This window comes from Stegostoma tigrinum, chromosome 27 (assembly GCF_030684315.1).
Source record: "Stegostoma tigrinum isolate sSteTig4 chromosome 27, sSteTig4.hap1, whole genome shotgun sequence".
Classification (NCBI taxonomy): Eukaryota; Metazoa; Chordata; class Chondrichthyes; order Orectolobiformes; family Stegostomatidae; genus Stegostoma; species Stegostoma tigrinum.
Genome location: NC_081380.1, coordinates 49,418,986 through 49,437,548, shown reverse-complemented (window position 1 = coordinate 49,437,548; position 18,563 = coordinate 49,418,986). Strand labels below are relative to the sequence as shown.

Genomic DNA, 18,563 nt, shown 5'->3' with positions numbered 1-18,563 from the left:
TAAGGTGGGGACGCAGAGGGAAATAGCTAAGTCCTTTGCTGATTATGGAGCATTCAGCATCAGCGAGTGGAACATTAGGAGGGATGGTGAATACCTGACAGGAGGTGGTGGGTTTGGGAGAGCGGATGGAGTCAGGGCAAAGGGGAGGAGAGGAAGATTAGATTTGGTACTGGGTAACGAGCCTGGCCAGGTGTTAGATTTGGAAGTAAGTGAGCACTTTGGTGATAGCGATCACAATTCTGTTATGTTTACTTTAGTGATGGAAAGGGATAGGTGCATACCACTGGGCAAGAGTTATAGCTGGGGGAAAGGCAATTACAATGAGATTAGGCAAGATTTAGGGAGCAGAGGATGGGGAAGGAAACTGCAAGGGATGGGCACATTAGAAATGTGGAGCTTATTCAAGGAAAAGCTCCTGTGTGTCCTAGATAAGTATGTACCTATCAGGCAGGGAGGAAGCTGTAGAGCGTGGGAGTGTTGGTTTACGAAGGAGGTAGAATCTCTGGTCAAGAGGAAGAAGGCAGCTTATGTTAGGATGAGATGTGAAGGCTCAGTTAGGGCGCTTGAAGGCAACGAGGTAGCCAGGAAAGACCTAAAGAGAGAGCTCAGAAGAGCCAGGAGGAGACATGAGAAGTTGTTGGTGGATAGGATCAGGGTAAACCCTAAGGCTTTCTATGGGTATTTAAGGAATAAAAGAATGATGAAAGTAAGATTAGGGCCAATCAAGGATAGTAGTGGTAAGTTGTGTGTGGAGTCAGAGGAGATAGGGGAAGCACTAAATGAATATTTTTCAACAGTGTTCTCTCTAGAAAACGACAATGTTGTCGAGAATACTGAGATACAGGCTACTAGACTGGGTGGGATTGAGGTTCACAAGGAAGAGGTATTAGAAATCCTACAGAGGGTGAAGATACAAGTCCCCTGCGCCAGATGGGATTTATCCTAGGATCCTCTGGGAAGCCGGGAGGAGATTGCCGAGCCTTTGGCATTGATCTTTAACTCGTCATTGTCTACAGGAATAGTGCCAGACGACTGGAGGATAGGAAATGTGGTTCCCCTGTTCAAGAAGGGGAGTAGAGACAACCCTGGTAATTACAGACCAGTGAGCCTTACCTCAGTTGTTGGTGAAGTGTTGGAAAAGGTTATAAGGGATAGGATTTATAATCATCTAGAAAAGAATAAATTGATTCGGGATAGTCAGCACTGTTTTGTGAAGGGTAGGTCGTGCCTCACAAACCTTATTGAATTCTTTGAGAAGGTGACCAAACAGGTAGATGAGAGTAAACCGGTTGATGTGGAGTATATGGATTTCAGCAAGGCGTTCGATAAGGTTCCCCACAGTAGGCTATTGTACAAAATGCAGAGGAATGGGATTGTGGGAGATATAGTAGTTTGGATCAGAAATTGGCTTGCTGAAAGAAGGTGGTAGTTGATGGGAAATGTTCATCCTGGAGACCAGTTACTAGTCGGTGGGTCGGTGTTGGGTCCACTGCTGTTTGTCATTTTTATAAATGACCTGGATGAGGGCGTAGAAGGATGGGTTAGTAAATTTGCAGACGACACTAAGGTGGGTGGAGTTGTGGATAGTGACGAAGGATGCTGTAGGTTGCAGAGAGACATAGATAAGCTGCAGAGCTGGGCTGAGAGGTGGCAAATGGAGTTTAATGCAGACAAGTGTGAGGTGATGCACTTTGGTAGGAGTAACCGGAATGCAAAGTACAGGGCTAATGGTAAGATTCTTAGTAGTGTAGATGAGCAGAGAGATCTCTGTGTCCATGTACACAAATCCTTGAAAGTTGCCACCCAGGTTGACGGGGCTGTTAAGAAGGCATACAGTGTTTTAGCTTTCATTAATAGAAGGATCGAGTTCCGGAACCAAGAGGTTATGGTAAAGCTGTACAAAACTCTGGTGCGGCTGCACTTGGAGTATTGCGTACACTTCTGGTCACCGCATTATAAGAGGGATTTGGAAGCTTTGGAAAGGGTGCAGAGGAGATTTACTAGGATGTAGCCTGGTATGGAGGGAAGGTCTTACGAGGAAAGGCTGAGGGACTTGAGACTGTTTTCATTAGAGAGAAGAAGGTTGAGATGTGACTTGATTGAGACATATAAAATAATCAGAGGGTTAGATAGGATGGATAGGGAGAGCGTTTTTCCTAGGATGGTGACAGCGAGCAAGAGGGGGCATAGCTTTAAATTGAGGGGTGAAAGATATAGCACAGATGTCAGAGGTAGTTTCTTTACTCAGAGTAGTAAGGGAATGGAACGCTTTGCCTGCAACGGTAGTAGATTCGCCAACTTTAGGTACATTTAGGTCATCATTGGATAAGCATATGGTCGTACGTGGAATAGTGTAGAAGGCTTCAGATTGGTATGACAGGTCGGCACAACATCGAGGGCCGAAGGGCCTGTACTGTGCTGTAATGTTCTATGTTCTATATCTCACTATAGACTCATCATATAATCCTCATAACTTGCCATCCAACCTTTTTTTTGTCTTTCATAATTTTGGTGATGGTATATTAAACTGCCTCATCTGAATTGTTAACAAACACATGACTAATTGTGGGCTCCAACACTGATCCCTGTGGCACGCTTCTGGTTACAGGTTGCCAAGTTGAAAATGACCCCTTATCCCAACACAATGTGTTGGTATACTACCTCCAACATATAGGCACTTATTTTATTAAGCAGCCTTACATGTGGTATCAAATGTTTTTTGAAAATTAGAAAATATTACATTTTTTTTATCTATCCTTTTTGCTACCACCTCGAAACAATTCTAATAAATTTGTCAGGAATGCTTTCCTCTTCAAGAAACCATATTGACCCATTTGATTATTTTATATATTTCTAAATGCTCTATAACATCCTTTAAAATAGACTTTAACATTTTCCCAATGACAGATGTTAAGCTATTTTTTATCTCTCTCCCTTTTGTATGCATTTGTTACATTGGCAATTTTCCAATTCTCCAGGGTTTCTCCAGAATCAAAGATCCTTATAACAAAAATTCTATAACAAAATCCTAGGATGCAATCCAAACAGTACATGGGCCTAATTGGCCTTTAGCCCCATTAGTTTTCCCCATTACATTTCCTCTCACTCCGCCACCTCCCTCTAACTACTTTAACCCTTGATTATTTTGTATTTAGATTAGATTAGATTTAGATTAGAATAGATTCCCTACAGTGTGGAAACAGGCCCTTCGGCCCAACAAGTCCACACCGTCCTTCGGAGCATCCCACCCGGACCCATCCCCCTATAACTCACACACCCCTGAACGCTACGGCAATTTAACATGGCCAATCCACCTAGCCTGCACATCTTTGGACTGTGGGAGGAAACTGGAGTACCCGGAGGAAACCCGGGGAGAATGACACGGGCAAAACGTGCAAACTGTGCACAAACAGTTGCCCGAGGCTGGAACTTCTCCTTGTATGACAGCATCTTGTCATTACAGCTTTAGCCTACTCCTCCAGATCCCAGAAGCCCCAGCCACCACTGGCAGTACCAAAATAACATATCACTTAAAGGATTAAATAAAACAGGAAAAAACATTGAAGTAAAAAGACAGCGAAACAGCAGAAAAGGATAAACCAAGACCAAGTGAAACAGGAGAAACAAAAGGAGAAATGAAAGCAAATAAGAAAGAAAAACAAAGGAGTGGAGAAGTGAAAGAGAATGAAAGACAGATAGAGGGATAAATGAATATGGAACAGGAAAACACACAAGGGGGAAAGAATTACAGAGTAAAAAAGGAGAGAGCAGATGGAAAAGCGTATAATTACAGTGTGACAATTTACGTAAGCAGCAGCCATTATATAAAAAGACATAATAGTTTATCCCAAAATAGGGATTAAAGTATGACTTAAAAGATGAGCTAATATTCATTTACTCAGCATGGTCCAGCTATTTCTCATTCCCAAATACTCCTTCATCTAAATGGTACAATAGTAACATATTTGTTTCTAGGTTGGTAGTCCGATAGCCTGGGCTAATGACCTGGAAATAAAAGCTCAAGCCCCACCATGACAACTGGAGAAATTTCATTTCTGTTTATAAATTCATTTGCAATTTGAAAACAAAACTCATCTGAGTCATGATCACCACAGATTTTTGAGTTAACTGGGAAATCTGTCATTCCCATCCAGTCTGCACCATAGGAGGTTCTTGGCCAACAGCAATATGGCTGACTATTAGCTGCTCTCTGAAATGCCTCAGCAAGCCACTCAGCTGTACCAAATTGCTACACTTGCACTGGTTCAAGGAGGCAGCTCAAAACCATCTTCCCAAGGGCAGTGAGAGTTAGTAATAGATATTGATCTTGGCAGCAACACCCACCACCTGTGAAGGAATTGAAAAGGTCTTGTCAACAAGGCTCTAATGTGGAATTTCTAGAGCACTGTAAGTGTCTGCAACAGTGAAGACTGGTGCACCATTTATCAATAGCCTAAAAGCTAGTGAGCTGGCACAGTGGCTCTGTGGTTAGTGCTGCTGCCTCACAGTGCCAGGAGACCTGGGTTTGGTTCCACCATCAGGCGATTGTCTGTGTGGAGCTTGTATATTCTTCCTGTGTCTGCATGGATTTCTACCAGGTGTCCTGGTTTCCTCCCACACTCAAGATATGCAGATTAGGTGGATTGTCCATGCTAAATTGCCCATAGTATTCATGGATGTACAGTTTAGGTGCATTAGCCATGGGAAATGTAGAGTTACAGGGAAAGGGTAGGGAGATGGGTCTGGGTGGGATGCTCTTTGGAGGGTCAGTGTGGACTTGTTGGGCTGAATGGCCTGTTTCGACATTGTAGGGATTCTGTAATTTATAGGAAGCTTCCAGAGGGCAGTAGGTATCTTTGAGTTAATGGGAACTGCAGATGCTGGAGAATTCCAAGATAATAAAATGTGAGGCTGGATGAACACAGCAGGCCAAGCAGCATCTCAGGAGCACAAAAGCTGACGTTTCGGGCCTAGACCCTTCATCAGAGAGGGGGATGGGGAGAGGGAACTGGAATAAATAGGGAGAGAGGGGGAGGCGGACCGAAGATGGAGAGTAAAGAAGATAGGTGGAGAGAGTGTAGGTGGGGAGGTAGGGAGGGGATAGGTCAGTCCAGGGAAGACGGACAGGTCAAGGAGGTGGGATGAGGTTAGTGGGTAGCTGGGGGGTGCGGCTTGGGGTCGGAGGAAGGGATGGGTGAGAGGAAGAACCGGTTAGGGAGGCAGAGACAGGTTGGACTGGTTTTGGGATGCAGTGGGTGGGGGGAAGAGCTGGGCTGGTTGTGTGGTGCAGTGGAGGGAGGGGACGAACTGGGCTGGTTTAGGGATGCAGTAGGAGAAGGGGAGATTTTGAAACTGGTGAAGTCCACATTGATACCATATGGCTGCAGGGTTCCCAGGCGGAATATGAGTTGCTGTTCCTGCAACCTTCGGGTGGCATCATTGTGGTAGTGCAGGAGGCCCATGATGGACATGTCATCTAGAGAATGGGAGGGGGAGTGGAAATGGTTTGCGACTGGGAGGTGCAGTTGTTTGTTGCGAACTGAGCGGAGGTGTTCTGCAAAGCAGTCCCCAAGCCTCCGCTTGGTTTCCCCAATGTAGAGGAAGCCGCACTGGGTACAGTGGATGCAGTATACCACATTGGCAGATGTGCAGACCGCAACTTTCCCCGCACAGTGATCGAGAACGCCCTTGACCGCGTCTCCCGTATTTCCCGCAACACATCCCTCACACCCCGCCCCCGCCACAACCGCCCCAAGAGGATCCCCCTCGTTCTCACACACCACCCCACCAACCTCCGGATACAACGCATTATCCTCTGACACTTCCGCCATTTACAATCCGACCCCACCACCCAAGACATTTTTCCATCCCCTCCCCTGTCTGCTTTCCGGAGAGACCACTCTCTCCGTGACTCCCTTGTTCGCTCCACACTGCCCTCCAACCCCACCACACCCGGCACCTTCCCCTGCAACCGCAGGAAATGCTACACTTGTCCCCACACCTCCTCCCTCACCCCCATCCCAGGCCCCAAGATGACATCCCACATTAAGCAGAGGTTCACCTGCACATCTGCCAATGTGGTATACTGCATCCACTGTACCCGGTGCGGCTTGCTCTACATTGGCGAAACCAAGCGGAGGCTTGGGGACCGCTTTGCAGAACACCTCCGCTCAGTTCGCAACAAACAACTGCACCTCCCAGTCGCAAACCATTTCCACTCCCCCTCCCATTCTCTAGATGACATGTCCGTCATGGGCCTCCTGCAGTGCCACAATGATGCCACCCGAAGGTTGCAGGAACAGCAACTCATATTCCGCCTGGGAACCCTGCAGCCATATGGTATCAATGTGGACTTCACTAGTTTCAAAATCTCCCCTTCCCCTACTGCATCCCTAAACCAGCCCAGTTCGTCCCCTCCCCCCACTGCACCACACAACCAGCCCAGCTCTTCCCCCCCCACCCACTGCATCCCAAAACCAGTCCAACCTGTCTCTGCCTCCCTAACCGGTTCTTCCTCTCACCCATCTCTTCCTCCCACCCCAAGCCGCACCCCCAGCTACCTACTAACCTCATCCCACCTCCTTGACCTGTCCGTCTTCCCTGGACTGACCTATCCCCTCCCTACCTCCCCACCTACACTCTCTCCACCTATCTTCTTTACTCTCCGTCTTCGGTCCGCCTCCCCCTCTCTCCCTATTTATTCCAGTTCCCTCTCCCCATCCCCCTCTCTGATGAAGGGTCTAGGCCCGAAACGTCAGCTTTTGTGCTCCTGAGATGTTGCTAGGCCTGCTGTGTTCATCCAGCCTCACATTTTATTATCTTGGTATCTTTGAGTTGATGTGTAAACAGAGACTGCTGTAGTGTTTTATAAGTATTCACCGTAACTTTTTTGCATTTTGTATCTATTTAAAAGTCCATGATGCCATAAATCACTACTTAACCATAGTGTGTAACCTCACACTACCCAACATGACTCTCCATCTGCCACTTCCTTGCCTACCAGTTTAACTTGTCTGTGATCTGTGATGCTTTGCGGACTTGCGTCTTTTTCTCAACGTTCTTTCCAATCAACATTGTATTGTAAACAAATTTGAATTCTTTACACTGCATTCCTTTATCAAAATCAGAATATAGTTTGGAAATAGCTGAGGAGCCATGCTGATCCTGCAGCACCACAGCAGTACAAGTCTGACAACCTGAAAATGGCTCATTTACTCCTAGTTTGTATTCGGTGAGTTTTCCTGTGACCAATGCTTAAAATTGAGGCGCAGATTGCCTAGCGGAATACGTGATAAAAGGAGGAGAGGAAATGTAATAAAGTCATAGGATGTTACAGTATAGGCTCAGTTCCAATTATTATTATTTTTAATTCCTTTTTCCTGTTTTGACTATTTAAGTTTTGGATATGTTTTCCTTGCAGCTTTGTTTAGCCAGGCTTTGTAATGGGTCATAAGGATGTAGGAGACTAAACCTAGGCTTGAAATGGGCTTGGCTAGAATTGGATACCTACTGGCGAATTCTAGGAAACTATATCACTATTTTTACAGATAAACATATACCTCTGTTTAGCGCAGTGGTTTATTGAAATGTCTCCCAAACATCAGACAATGAAATACAATTGACAAATGGTTTGTGAATGTCTGCAGAGTGACTTTTATTAAAACCATAGGTTTTTGAAAGAAGTGCCTGCAGTTTTAAGGTGCTAAGACTTCCTAAAGGCTGAACATTTGTTCCCTTACTTTGATACAGTTCAAATAAGCATTTTCTTCAATGCTTGTTGGGCTTTTCTTTCAATGGTTGATATTTAGATATTAAAGAAAGGATCCTTTGACCCAAGGAATTTACCATCTCATTTTTTTTAATACGGAACATTGTTCTTTGGATATTTTACTGATTGATATTTCTGTGATCTTTTCCGAGGAGAACGGTGGCCTCAAGTAGGCTGAAGGTACTTTAAAAAGCTAATAGTAACTTAAGACAAATAATAGTTCACCACATTTCACATCTGTAACAACTTTGCTGTTGTGTCGTCGGGTACTAGAATGAAACTGCTTTTGAGGACACTTGCATGGTTACTGGTCACAGGCTGTCTGGTATTACACTCAAACCACTCTTTTGATTTACAGCAACAAATTTCTCGCCCCTCACAAGAAGAAAAAGAAACTGAAAAAGAAGAGGAAAAAGTTGAAAAAGTAGAGAGAGAAGAAAAGGACGAGAAGAAGGAAGAGGAGAAAGATGATAAAGAAGAACCTCAAAGGTCAGAAAACTAATAGGACCCACTCCAGAAATTACTAATCATTTGAACAGTTGTGCATACATTTGGGAGAGGCACTGGGTCCCAGAATGCCCTTTGTGTTTGCTTTCTTCTCACTTTCTGTATAAGCATGATACACTGAAGCACTGCTATAATAGAAAGCTTAGTTTATTGCAGATCCATCCTGTACCCCAAAATTTTTATATGGAGCATAGAACAGTACAGCAGAGGAGCAGGCTCTTCAGCCTATAAGTCTGTGCTGACCATGATGCCATTCTGAACTAATTCCAACTGCCTGCAGGTTCCTATCCCTCAGTTACCTGCCCTGGCTGTGTATCTGTCTAAACGTCTTTTAAATGTTGCTATCTGCTTCTACCACCTTCCTTGGTAGCATGTTCCAGGCACTTACCATCCTATGTGCTTTTAAAAAAAACATAGTTGCCTTGCACATCTCCTTTAAACTTTCCCCCCTCACCTCAAACCAATGCACCCTCGTGTTTGACATTTCTACCCTGGGAAAATGACTGCTTAACCACCCTGTCCGCGCTGCTCTTAATTTTGTGTACTGCTATCAGGTCACTCCTCAACCTGTGATGCTATAGCAAGAATAATCCAAGTGTGTCCACCCTCTCCTAGCTAATATACTGCAATCAATGCAACATCTTGATATAATTCATTTGCATCCTCTCCAAAGCCTCCACATCCTTCCTATCATGTGGCAACCAGAACTGCATATAGTACTCCAGTGTGACCTAACTGAAGTTTTATATAGCTGCGTCATGACTTGTCAACTTTTACGCTGAGTGCTCTGACCGATGAAGGCAAGCATGACATAGACCTCCTTTAATACCTTATTTGATTGTATTGCCACTTTGAGGGACCTATGGACTTGTTCCCCTAGTTCCCTTTGTATTTCATTGAAAGGGTTCTGCCATTTACTGTATACTTTCCTGTTGCATTTGATCTCCCAAATTATATCACTTCACACTTGTCGATAAATTTATCCTTGCTAAAGAGATACTTTTGAGGTAGTTTGTTGGAAGCAGTACATGTTTCAAAATTTCAGCAGCATCTCCTAGATTGATTCACATCAGTAAATTCAAAATTCCAATTTACAGCTTTCTCAAATGTTTGATTTTAGGCATTATAACGAATGCTATCAATTGACAGTTTTAGAAATCTTGCCAAAAGCAGAAGTCTGCTTTTGAAAATATCGTCTCCTTTTTGGTTTTTATCATGTACCTCCTTTATCTCTTGCTGTCACCCCCTCTTGCTTTTTCTTGTTTGCTCTCACCCTCTCCCTCGCGTACGCTGTTTTACCCTGACACCCTTGCATCCTGGCTCCCTAGCACCCTCACACACTCTATAAAAATTAAGCGTAAACATTTGCAACGGTCAGTAGCAGCCCAGATGATGGCAATCTGTTCAATGTTCTTATAGCTACAGAGATTTCTACAGGGGCGGCATGGTGACTCAGTGGTTAGCACTGCAGCCTCACAGCACCAGGGACCCAGGTTCGATTCCAACCTGGGGAGACTGTCTGTGTGGAGTTTGCACGTTCTCCCCATGTCTGCGTGAGTTTCCTCTCTGGGTGTTCTGGTTTCCTCCCACAGTCCAAAGATGTGCAGGCTAAGTGGATAGGCCATGCTAAATTGCCCGTAGTGTTCAGGGGTGTTTGGGTTCTCGGGGGATGGGCCTGGGTGGGATGCTTCAAGGGGCAGTGTGGACTTGTTGGACTGAAGGGCCTGTTGCCACACTGTAGGGAATCTAATCTAATCTACAGAGATTTCCATACTTTATGGGGAAATACCCCAGTCAGCAAAACAAACCCCAACTATACTGAATGAAGAGTTAGGGTTTCAGTGTTCTTCATCTCAGGCTAAAATTGCCTCAGCAACCTTGCCATAACAATTGTAGTTGTTTTAAATCTCTGCCTCTATTTCACTTTCTGATATGCAGTTATTTCTGGATTAGTAAGTGTGTCGTTTACAGTGAAGACAGACAAAATACCTGTTACTCTGTTGACTCCCTGTTTATTGTTTTTAATTCCTAGATACACACTATGTAGGACCAATGCTGACTTTGCTTTACTTGTAGACATTTTTATTTTCTGTTTATATATTTCTTGCTAATTTTCTGATGCACTCTAATCTTTCTCTCCTGTATTAATCTTTAGGTTATTCTTTGCTGTTCTTTATGGTCTCTCTAGTGTGGAGGCACGTTCATTTCTGGCTTTCTAAAAGGAATTGAACAATTAGATCTTAGATCTTAGAATCCCTCCAGCATGGAAGCAGGCTATTCGGCCCATTAATCCCACACCGACCCTTCAAAGAGCATCCCACCCAGATCCATTTACGTGAAAATAAGGGTACTTCAGGGCTATGAGATAGAACAGGGAGTGGTATTGACTGAGTTGCTGTTAGACCCTGCATGGAGACAACCGACCAGTCTCTTCCTGTGCTGTGAGCTTTTCTAAAGTTTAATCGTGATGTTTAGCACTCATTCTACTTGCAATATTGACTTCTCAAGAGCCATTCTGCAAAATCCTTCCTTACAAGACTTGGAATAAGATTTTCTGATGAAGGGTCTAAGCCCGAAACGTCAGCTTTTGTGCTCCTAAGATGTTGCTTGGCCTGCTGTGTTCATCCAGCCCCATACTTTGTTATCTTGGAATGAGATAACTCTTTCATTTGCTTCAAAGGATGTGGGTAGTGTTGGCAAGCTCTGTTTTTTGTCCTCATACCTAATTGCCCCTTGATGTTTTGGTGAGCGACTTTGTTGAATTGCTACAGTAATGGGGAAGTGATTGTATAGTGCTCATGTGATCGGATTGGTAATTCCAAGCCCCTAGGCTAATGCTCTGCAAATGTGAGTTCAAGTTCCACTATGCCTGATGGAATTTGAAATCAGTGAAAAAAAAAGTCATTTGGAAGTAAAGAAATTGTAGCCCTTTTGTGACTTGGTAAACATTGTCAAATTGTGAAAACCCTGACTGGTTCGCTAATATCCTTGAAATCTGGAGCCTTTGTCCAGTCTGGCCTAGATGTGACTCCAGACCCACAGCTATGTGCTTGACTGTTGACTGGCCCCTGAAATGACCTATCCAGCCATTCAATTCAAGCCCACTTAGGAATGGGCAACAAATGCTGGCTTTACCGTAACTCCCAAATCCTGTGTAAAAATAAAGAAAAGGCCTTTCTAATATGGTACAGCAATGGTGTTGTTAGCAGAATTTAACACGGTGGCCAATGATATTGGTATTTGTATATTGAGCCCAAAAATTTAGTGGTAATGTTGGGAATAGCAACTCACGACAAACTAGACATGCAAGCAATAAAGGTACAGCTGTAGTTCTGAGCAAATTTAGTTGCATGTGGATTAAAGAACAAAGAAAATTACAGCACAGGAACAGGCCCTTCAAGCCTGTGCCAATCAAGATCCTCTGTCTAAATTTGTCATCTATTTTCTAAGGGCCTGTATCCCTTTGCTCCCTGCCCATCCATGTACCTGTCCAGATACAGCTCAAAAGACACTATCGTGTCTGTGTCTACCACCTCCGCTGGCAATGCATTCCAGGCACCCACCACCCTCTGCGTAAAGAACTTTCCACGCACATCTCCCATAAACTTTCCTCCTCTCACTTTGAACTCATGACCCCTAGTAATTGAGTCCCCACTCTCGGGGGGGAAAAAGCTTCTTGCTCTCCACCTTGTCTATACCCCTAATAATTTTGTAAACCTCAATCAGATCCCCCCCTCAATATCCGTCTTTCTATTGAAAATAATCCTAATCTACTCAACCTCTCTTTATAGCTAGTGCCCTCCATACCAGGCAACATCCGGGTGAACCACCTCTGCACCCTCTCCAAAACACCCACATCCTTTTGGTAATGTGGCGACCAGAACTGTACGCAGTACTTTGAATGTGGCCGAACCAAAGTCTTATACAACTGTAACATGAACCAGCCAACTCTTGTGCTCAATACCCTGTCCGATGAAGGAAAGCATGCTGTATGCCTTGTTGACCACTCTATTGATCTGCATTGCCAGCTTCAGGAAACAATGGACCTGAACACCCAGATCTCTCTGTTCATCAGTTTTCCCCAGGACTTTTCCATTTACTGTATAGTTTGCTCTTGAATTGGATCTTCCAAAATGCAACACCTCGCATTTGCCCGGATTGAACTCCATCTGCCATTTATCTGCCCAACTCTCCAATCTATCTATATTCTGCTGTAATCTCTGACAGTCCCCTTCACTATCTGCTACTCCACCAATCTTGCAAACTTGCTAATCAGGCCACCTATACTTTCCTCCAAATCATTTACGTATATCACAAACGACAGTGATCCCAGCACAGATCCCTGTGGAACACCACTGGTTACAGGTCTCCAATGTGAGAAACCCCCTTCCACTACAACTCTTTGTCTCCTGTTGCCTAGCTAGTTTTTTTATCCATCTAGTTAGCACACCCTGGACCCCATGCGACTTCACTTTCTCCATCCGTCTGCCGTGGGGAACCTTATTAAACGCCTTACTGAGGTCCATGTATATGACATCAACAGCCTTTCCCTCATCAATCAACTTTGTCATGTCCTCAAAGAATTCTATTAAGTTGATAAGACATGACCTTCCCTGCTCAAAACCATGTTGCCTATCACTGATAAACCCATTTTCTTCCAAATGGGCATAGATCCTATCCCTCTGTCTTTTCCAGCAGCTTCCCTACCACTGACGTCAGGCTCACCAGTGTATCATTACCTGGATTATCCCTGCTACCCTCCTTAAAAAAGGGGACAAACTTAGCAATTCTCCAGTCCTCCGGGACCTCACCCGTGTTTAAGGATGCTGCAAAGATATCTGTTAAGGCCCCGGCTATTTTCTCTCTCACGTTCCTCAATAACCTGGGATAGATCCCATCCAGACCTGGGGATTGGGAAATTCAGATCAATAGCAGTACTAAAGAAGAATCATCCCAGGATGCCACATGAGCCAGAAAACCAGCCTAATACACTGAGGAAAAACTAGAGAACTGGTGACCCTAGATTGGTTTTGTGTCATGACAGACCAGCTATGTGAGGCTTCTTTAGGATGAGTCATAGTTCATCAGCGTAGAAATACTCCCTTCAACACGCCATTTCTATGCCAACCAACAAACACCAAACTACACTGGCCCCATTTATCAACATGTGATCCATTGCCTACTCTGTCTTGATATTTTAAGTACTCGTTCAGATGCTTCTTAAATGTTGTGCCTCAACCACCCACTTACGCAGCATGTTCCATATATCCTCTGAGTGAAAATAACTTTTCTCAGATCTCCTCTAAACCACTTGCTTATCACCTTTAAACTTATGCCCTGTGGTCTTAAACACATCTGCCATATGGAAGCGATCCTCACAATCCACTGTGTCTATGCCTCTCAATTTGGATTTCTCAATTAGATTCTGCTCCTCACCCTCCAAGGAAAACAAGCCCAGTGTATCCAGTCTGGCCTCAAAACTGAGACTTTTCACCCCAGGCAACATCTCCTCTGCACTGTCTCCAGTACTGTTACGTTCTTGTAATGTGGTGATCAGATCTGCGCACAGTATTTAATCTGTGATCTAACCGATGTTTTATAAAGTTGTGAGAAGGCTTTCTTGCTCCTATATCCAATGCCCCAGCTAATGAAGGCAAGCATCTTACGTGCTGCCTTCACCACCCTCTGTGCCTGTGTTGATGCTTTCGGGGAACTGTGGACTTGTACACCAAGGATGCTTTATTCTTCAGTACTGTCTTGGTTTCTATCATTCACTGTGTGTATATTCTTCCCTAACTTGACATCCCAAAATGCATCACCTCACATTTATCAGGATTAGATTCTATGTGCCAGTGTTCTGTCCAGTTTACGAGCTGATCAACATCAAACTATAGCCTGAGACTACCCTCCTCACTGTCAATAACACTTCTATTGTTCGTACCATCCACAAACTTAGTTGAGCAATCATAATGTAATGAAATCTTCATTAAGGTAGAGAGTGATACAGTTTATTCTGAGACTAGGGCCCTGAATCTGTACAGAAGAAACTATGATGGTTTGAGGCATAAGCTGGTTATGGTAAATTGGAGCATCTTCCTGAAGGGGATGATAACAAATAGGCAGTAGCGAATATTTAAAGAGGGCATGAAGTAACTGCAATAATTGTTCATTTCTGTCTGGCACAAAAATAAAACAGGAAGTGGGACAAGGAAATTTAGGAATAGTACGAGATCCAAAGAAGGGGCATGTAGATTATCCAGAGGCAAAAAAACCAACAGACCTGAGGAGTGGAAGCAATTTAAATTTCAGCAAAGGAGGACAAGAGGCGAAAATTGAATGAGAGAGTAAGTTTGTGGCAACATAAAAATTGACTGTAAAAATTTCTACAGGTATGTGAAGAGAAAAAGATTAATGCAGACAAATGTCGGGCCCTTACAATCAGAAACAAGGTCAAAAATAACACAACACCAGGTTATAGTACATCACGTTTATTGAAGGCCTAAGCTTTTGGAGTCTTGCTCCTTCAGGTGTCAGTGAGAGAGGTGGCATCAGACAAAGAATTTATAAGCCAAAGATCAAAGGGTCATCAAATTAATGTGAATGCATTGAACAAACTTAATGAACTTAGGGCTTGGATTGGTACCTGGGAGTCTGATGTTATTGCTATTACTGAAACTTGGTTGAGGGAAGAGCAACATCTGCAACTAAGTATCCCAGGATATAGATGCTTCGAGCAGGATAGAGAGAAGGTAAAATGGGTGTACGGATTGCATTACTAGTCAACCACAGCTGTGCTGAAGGAGGGCTGTATGGAGGACTAGAGCAGTGAAACAAGATAGGCAAAGCTCAGAAATTGGAAGGGTGCAGAAGGGTGAAATTGGGGCTGTACTACAGGCCTCCCAACAGCGAGCATGAGATAGAGGTACAAATATGTAGACAGATTACGGAAAGATATAGGAGCAACAGGGTGGTTGTGATGGGAGATTTTAATTTTCATAACATTGACTGGGATTCACTTAGTGTTAGGGGTCAAGATGGAGCAGAATTTGTAAGGAGCCTCCAGGAGGGTTTGCTAGAGCAGTATGTATGTAGTCCAGCTCAGGAAGGAGCCATACTGGACCTGGTGTTGGGGAATGAACCTGGTCAGGTGGTTGAAGTTTCATTCGGGGATTACTTTGGGAATAGTGATCACAATTCCGTAAGTTTTAGAATACTGGTGGAAAAAGACGAGAGTGGTCCTAAAGGAAGAGTGCTAAGTTTGGCGGGGGTGGGGAGGGGGGGTGGGGTGGGGGGGGGAAGGAGTAGGGAGGCCAACAATAGCAAAATTCGGAGGGAGCTATGGAATGTGGATTGGGAGCAGCTGTTTGAGGGTAAATCCACATTTGATATGTGGGAAGCTTTTAAAGAGAGTTTGGTTAGAGTGCAGGACAGACATATCCCTGTGAAAATGAGGGATAGAAATGGCAAGCTTAGGGAACCATGGATGACAGGTGAAATTGTGAGACTAGCAGAGGAGAAAGGCAGCATATTTAAGGTCTAGGCGACTGAAAACTGATGAAGCTTTGGAAGAATATCGGGAAGGTAGGACCAATCTGAAACGAGGAATTAAGAGGGCTAAAAGGGGTCATGAGATATCTTTAGCAAATGGGGTTAAGGAAAATCTCAAAGCCTTTTATCCATACATAAGGAGCAAGGGGGTAACCAGAGAAAGGGTTGGCCCACTCAACGACAAAGGAGGGAAGCTATGTGAGGTGTCAGAAAATAAGTGAGATTCTTAATGAGTACCTTACGTCAGTATTCACTGAGGAAAGGGACATGATGGGTGTTGAGGTTAGGGATAGATGTTTGATTACTCTCGGTCACATCGGCATAAAGAGGGCATGGGGCAAGTGTTGGGTATTCTAAAAGGCATTAGGGTGGACAAGTCCCCAGGTTCGGATGGGTTCTATCCCACGTTGCTGAGGGAAGTGAGAGAGGAAATAGCCAGGGCCTTAGCAGATATCTTTGCAGCATCCTTGAGCACGGCTGAGGTCCCAGAAGACTGGAGAATTGCTAATGTTGCCCTCTTGTTTAAGAAGGTTAGCAAGGATAATCCAGGCATTATCAATGGGAGAGCCTGACGCCAGTGGTAGGGAAGCTGCTGGACAAGATACTGAGGGATAGAATCTGTTTGCATTGGGAAGACAATGGGCTTAGTGATAGGCAGCATGGTTTTGAGCAAGGAAGGTCATGTCTTGCCAACTTGGTAGAATTCTTTGAGTAAGTGACAAAGTTGATAGATGAGGGAAAGGCTGTATATGTCGTGTACATGGCCTTCCATAAGGCATTTGAATAGGTTGCCCATGGTAGGCTGATGGAGAAAGTGAAGTCGCATGGTGTCCAGGGTGTACTAGCTAGATGCTCAGAGAACTGGCTAGGCAACAGGAGACAGAGTTGTAGTGGAAGGAAGTTTCTCAAAATGGAGAACTGTGACCAGTGGCGTTCCACAGGGATCCATGCTGGGCCCACTGTTGTTGTGATATACATAAATGATCTGGAGAAAGGTATAGATGGTCTGATTAGCAAGTTTGCCAATGAAACTGATTGGTGGAGTAGCAGGTAGTGAAGGGGTCTGCCGGAGAATGCAGCAGAATATACATACATAGATTGGAGAGTTGCTTGGAGAAATGGCAGATGGAGTTCAATCCAGGCAAATGTGAGATGATGCATTTTTGAAAGATCTAATTTGAAAGTGAATTATACAGAAAATGGAAAAGCCCTGGGGAAAATTGATCCACAGAGAGATGTGAGTGTTCAGATCCATTGTACCCTGAAGGTCGTAACGCAGGTCAACAGAGTGGTCAAGAAGGCGTACATGCTTTCATTCCTCGGACAAAGTATTGAGTTGGCAGGTCATGCCACAGTTGTGTAGGCCTTTAGTTTGACCACATTTTGAATACTGTGTACAGTTCCGGTGGCCACATTACCAAGATGATGTGGATGCTTTGCAGAGGAGGTTCACCTGAATGTTAGCTGGTATGAAGGGCACTAGCTATGAAGAGAGGTGAGTAGATTAGGATCATTTACAATAGAAAGACGGAGGTTGAGTGGGGACCTGACTGAGGTCTACAAAATTATGAGAGGTATAGACAAGAAGCTTTTTCCCCAGTGTGGGGGACTCAGTTACTAGGGGGTCACGATTTCAAGGTGAGAGCGGAAAAGTTTAAGGGGGATATGCGTGGAAGGTTCTTTACGCAGAGCATGGTGGGTGCCTGGAATGCGTTGCCAGCAGAGGTGGTAAAGGCAGGCATGAGAATGTCTTTTAAGATGTATCTAGACAGATACATGAATGGGCAGAGAGCAGAGGGATACAGATCCTTGGAAAATAGGTGACAGGTTTAGATAGAGGATCTGGTTCGGCGCAGGCTTGGAGGGCAGAAGGGCCTATTCCTGTGTTGTAATTTTCTTTGCTCTTTAAACCTAAGATGGCAGTTAAATTTCTAATCAGTTAGAAAGGATTAATATGCAAATCCCAGAATTTCTTTCAAATCAATACCCCAAGATAACTGAAGGTTTTACCAGTGTACCAGAGGTGACATCTCGGGTCAGACAATGTATTTTAGGTGTGAGGCCTTGTTTAAAGTCTGGATGTGTATGAACTTGGAATCAGACTGGTTTTATTTCCATTATAAAATGTCACTATCTGCAAATTGTGCGCTTTTTGAACAAAATAGAATATATCTGCAAATACAAGGGAGTTTAAAATGGGATCAGAGAAGACAGACAAATTAACTACTAAGAACATAGAAATGTACAGCACAGGAAAAGGCCCTTCGGCCCATGATGTGCAAAAACTATGCCAAATGAAACTAACCCCTTCTGCCTGCTTTTGGTCCATATCCCTCCATTTCCTGCACGTATCCTTGCGCTTATCCAAAAGATTATGAAAGGCCTCTATCACATCTGCCTCTACCACGACTCCTGGCAGCACATTCCACACTCCTACCATGCTTTTTGTAAAAGAAAAACTTGCTCCTCACATCTCCTTTGAACTTGCCCCCTCTCACCTTAAATGTATGCCCCCTGGTTTTAGACTTATCAACTCTGGAGAAAAGATTCTGACTGTCAAGCTAATCTGTGCATCTCATAATTTTATTGACTCTTATCAAGCCTCCTCAGCCTCCATTACTCTAGAGAAAACAACCCAAGTTTTTCTAGTCACACCTTACAGATCATATCCTCTAATCCAGGCAGCACCTGATAAACCTCTTCTGCACCCTCTCCAAAACCTCCAATTCCTTCCCGTAAT

At 44.2% G+C, this 18,563-nt stretch overlaps 1 protein-coding gene across 12 annotated transcripts in view; it reads left to right on the top strand.

Annotated features, from left to right (window-relative positions):
* Positions 1-18,563, top strand: part of ncor1 (nuclear receptor corepressor 1) — a 382,757-nt gene that overhangs the window by 181,749 nt on the left and 182,445 nt on the right. For all 12 annotated transcript variants that reach the window (XM_048557338.2, XM_048557340.2, XM_048557334.2 and 9 more), the window contains one exon: positions 8,127-8,257. In XM_048557338.2, coding sequence (XP_048413295.1) covers positions 8,127-8,257 — 131 coding nt within the window. The remainder of the gene's footprint in view (positions 1-8,126; positions 8,258-18,563) is intronic.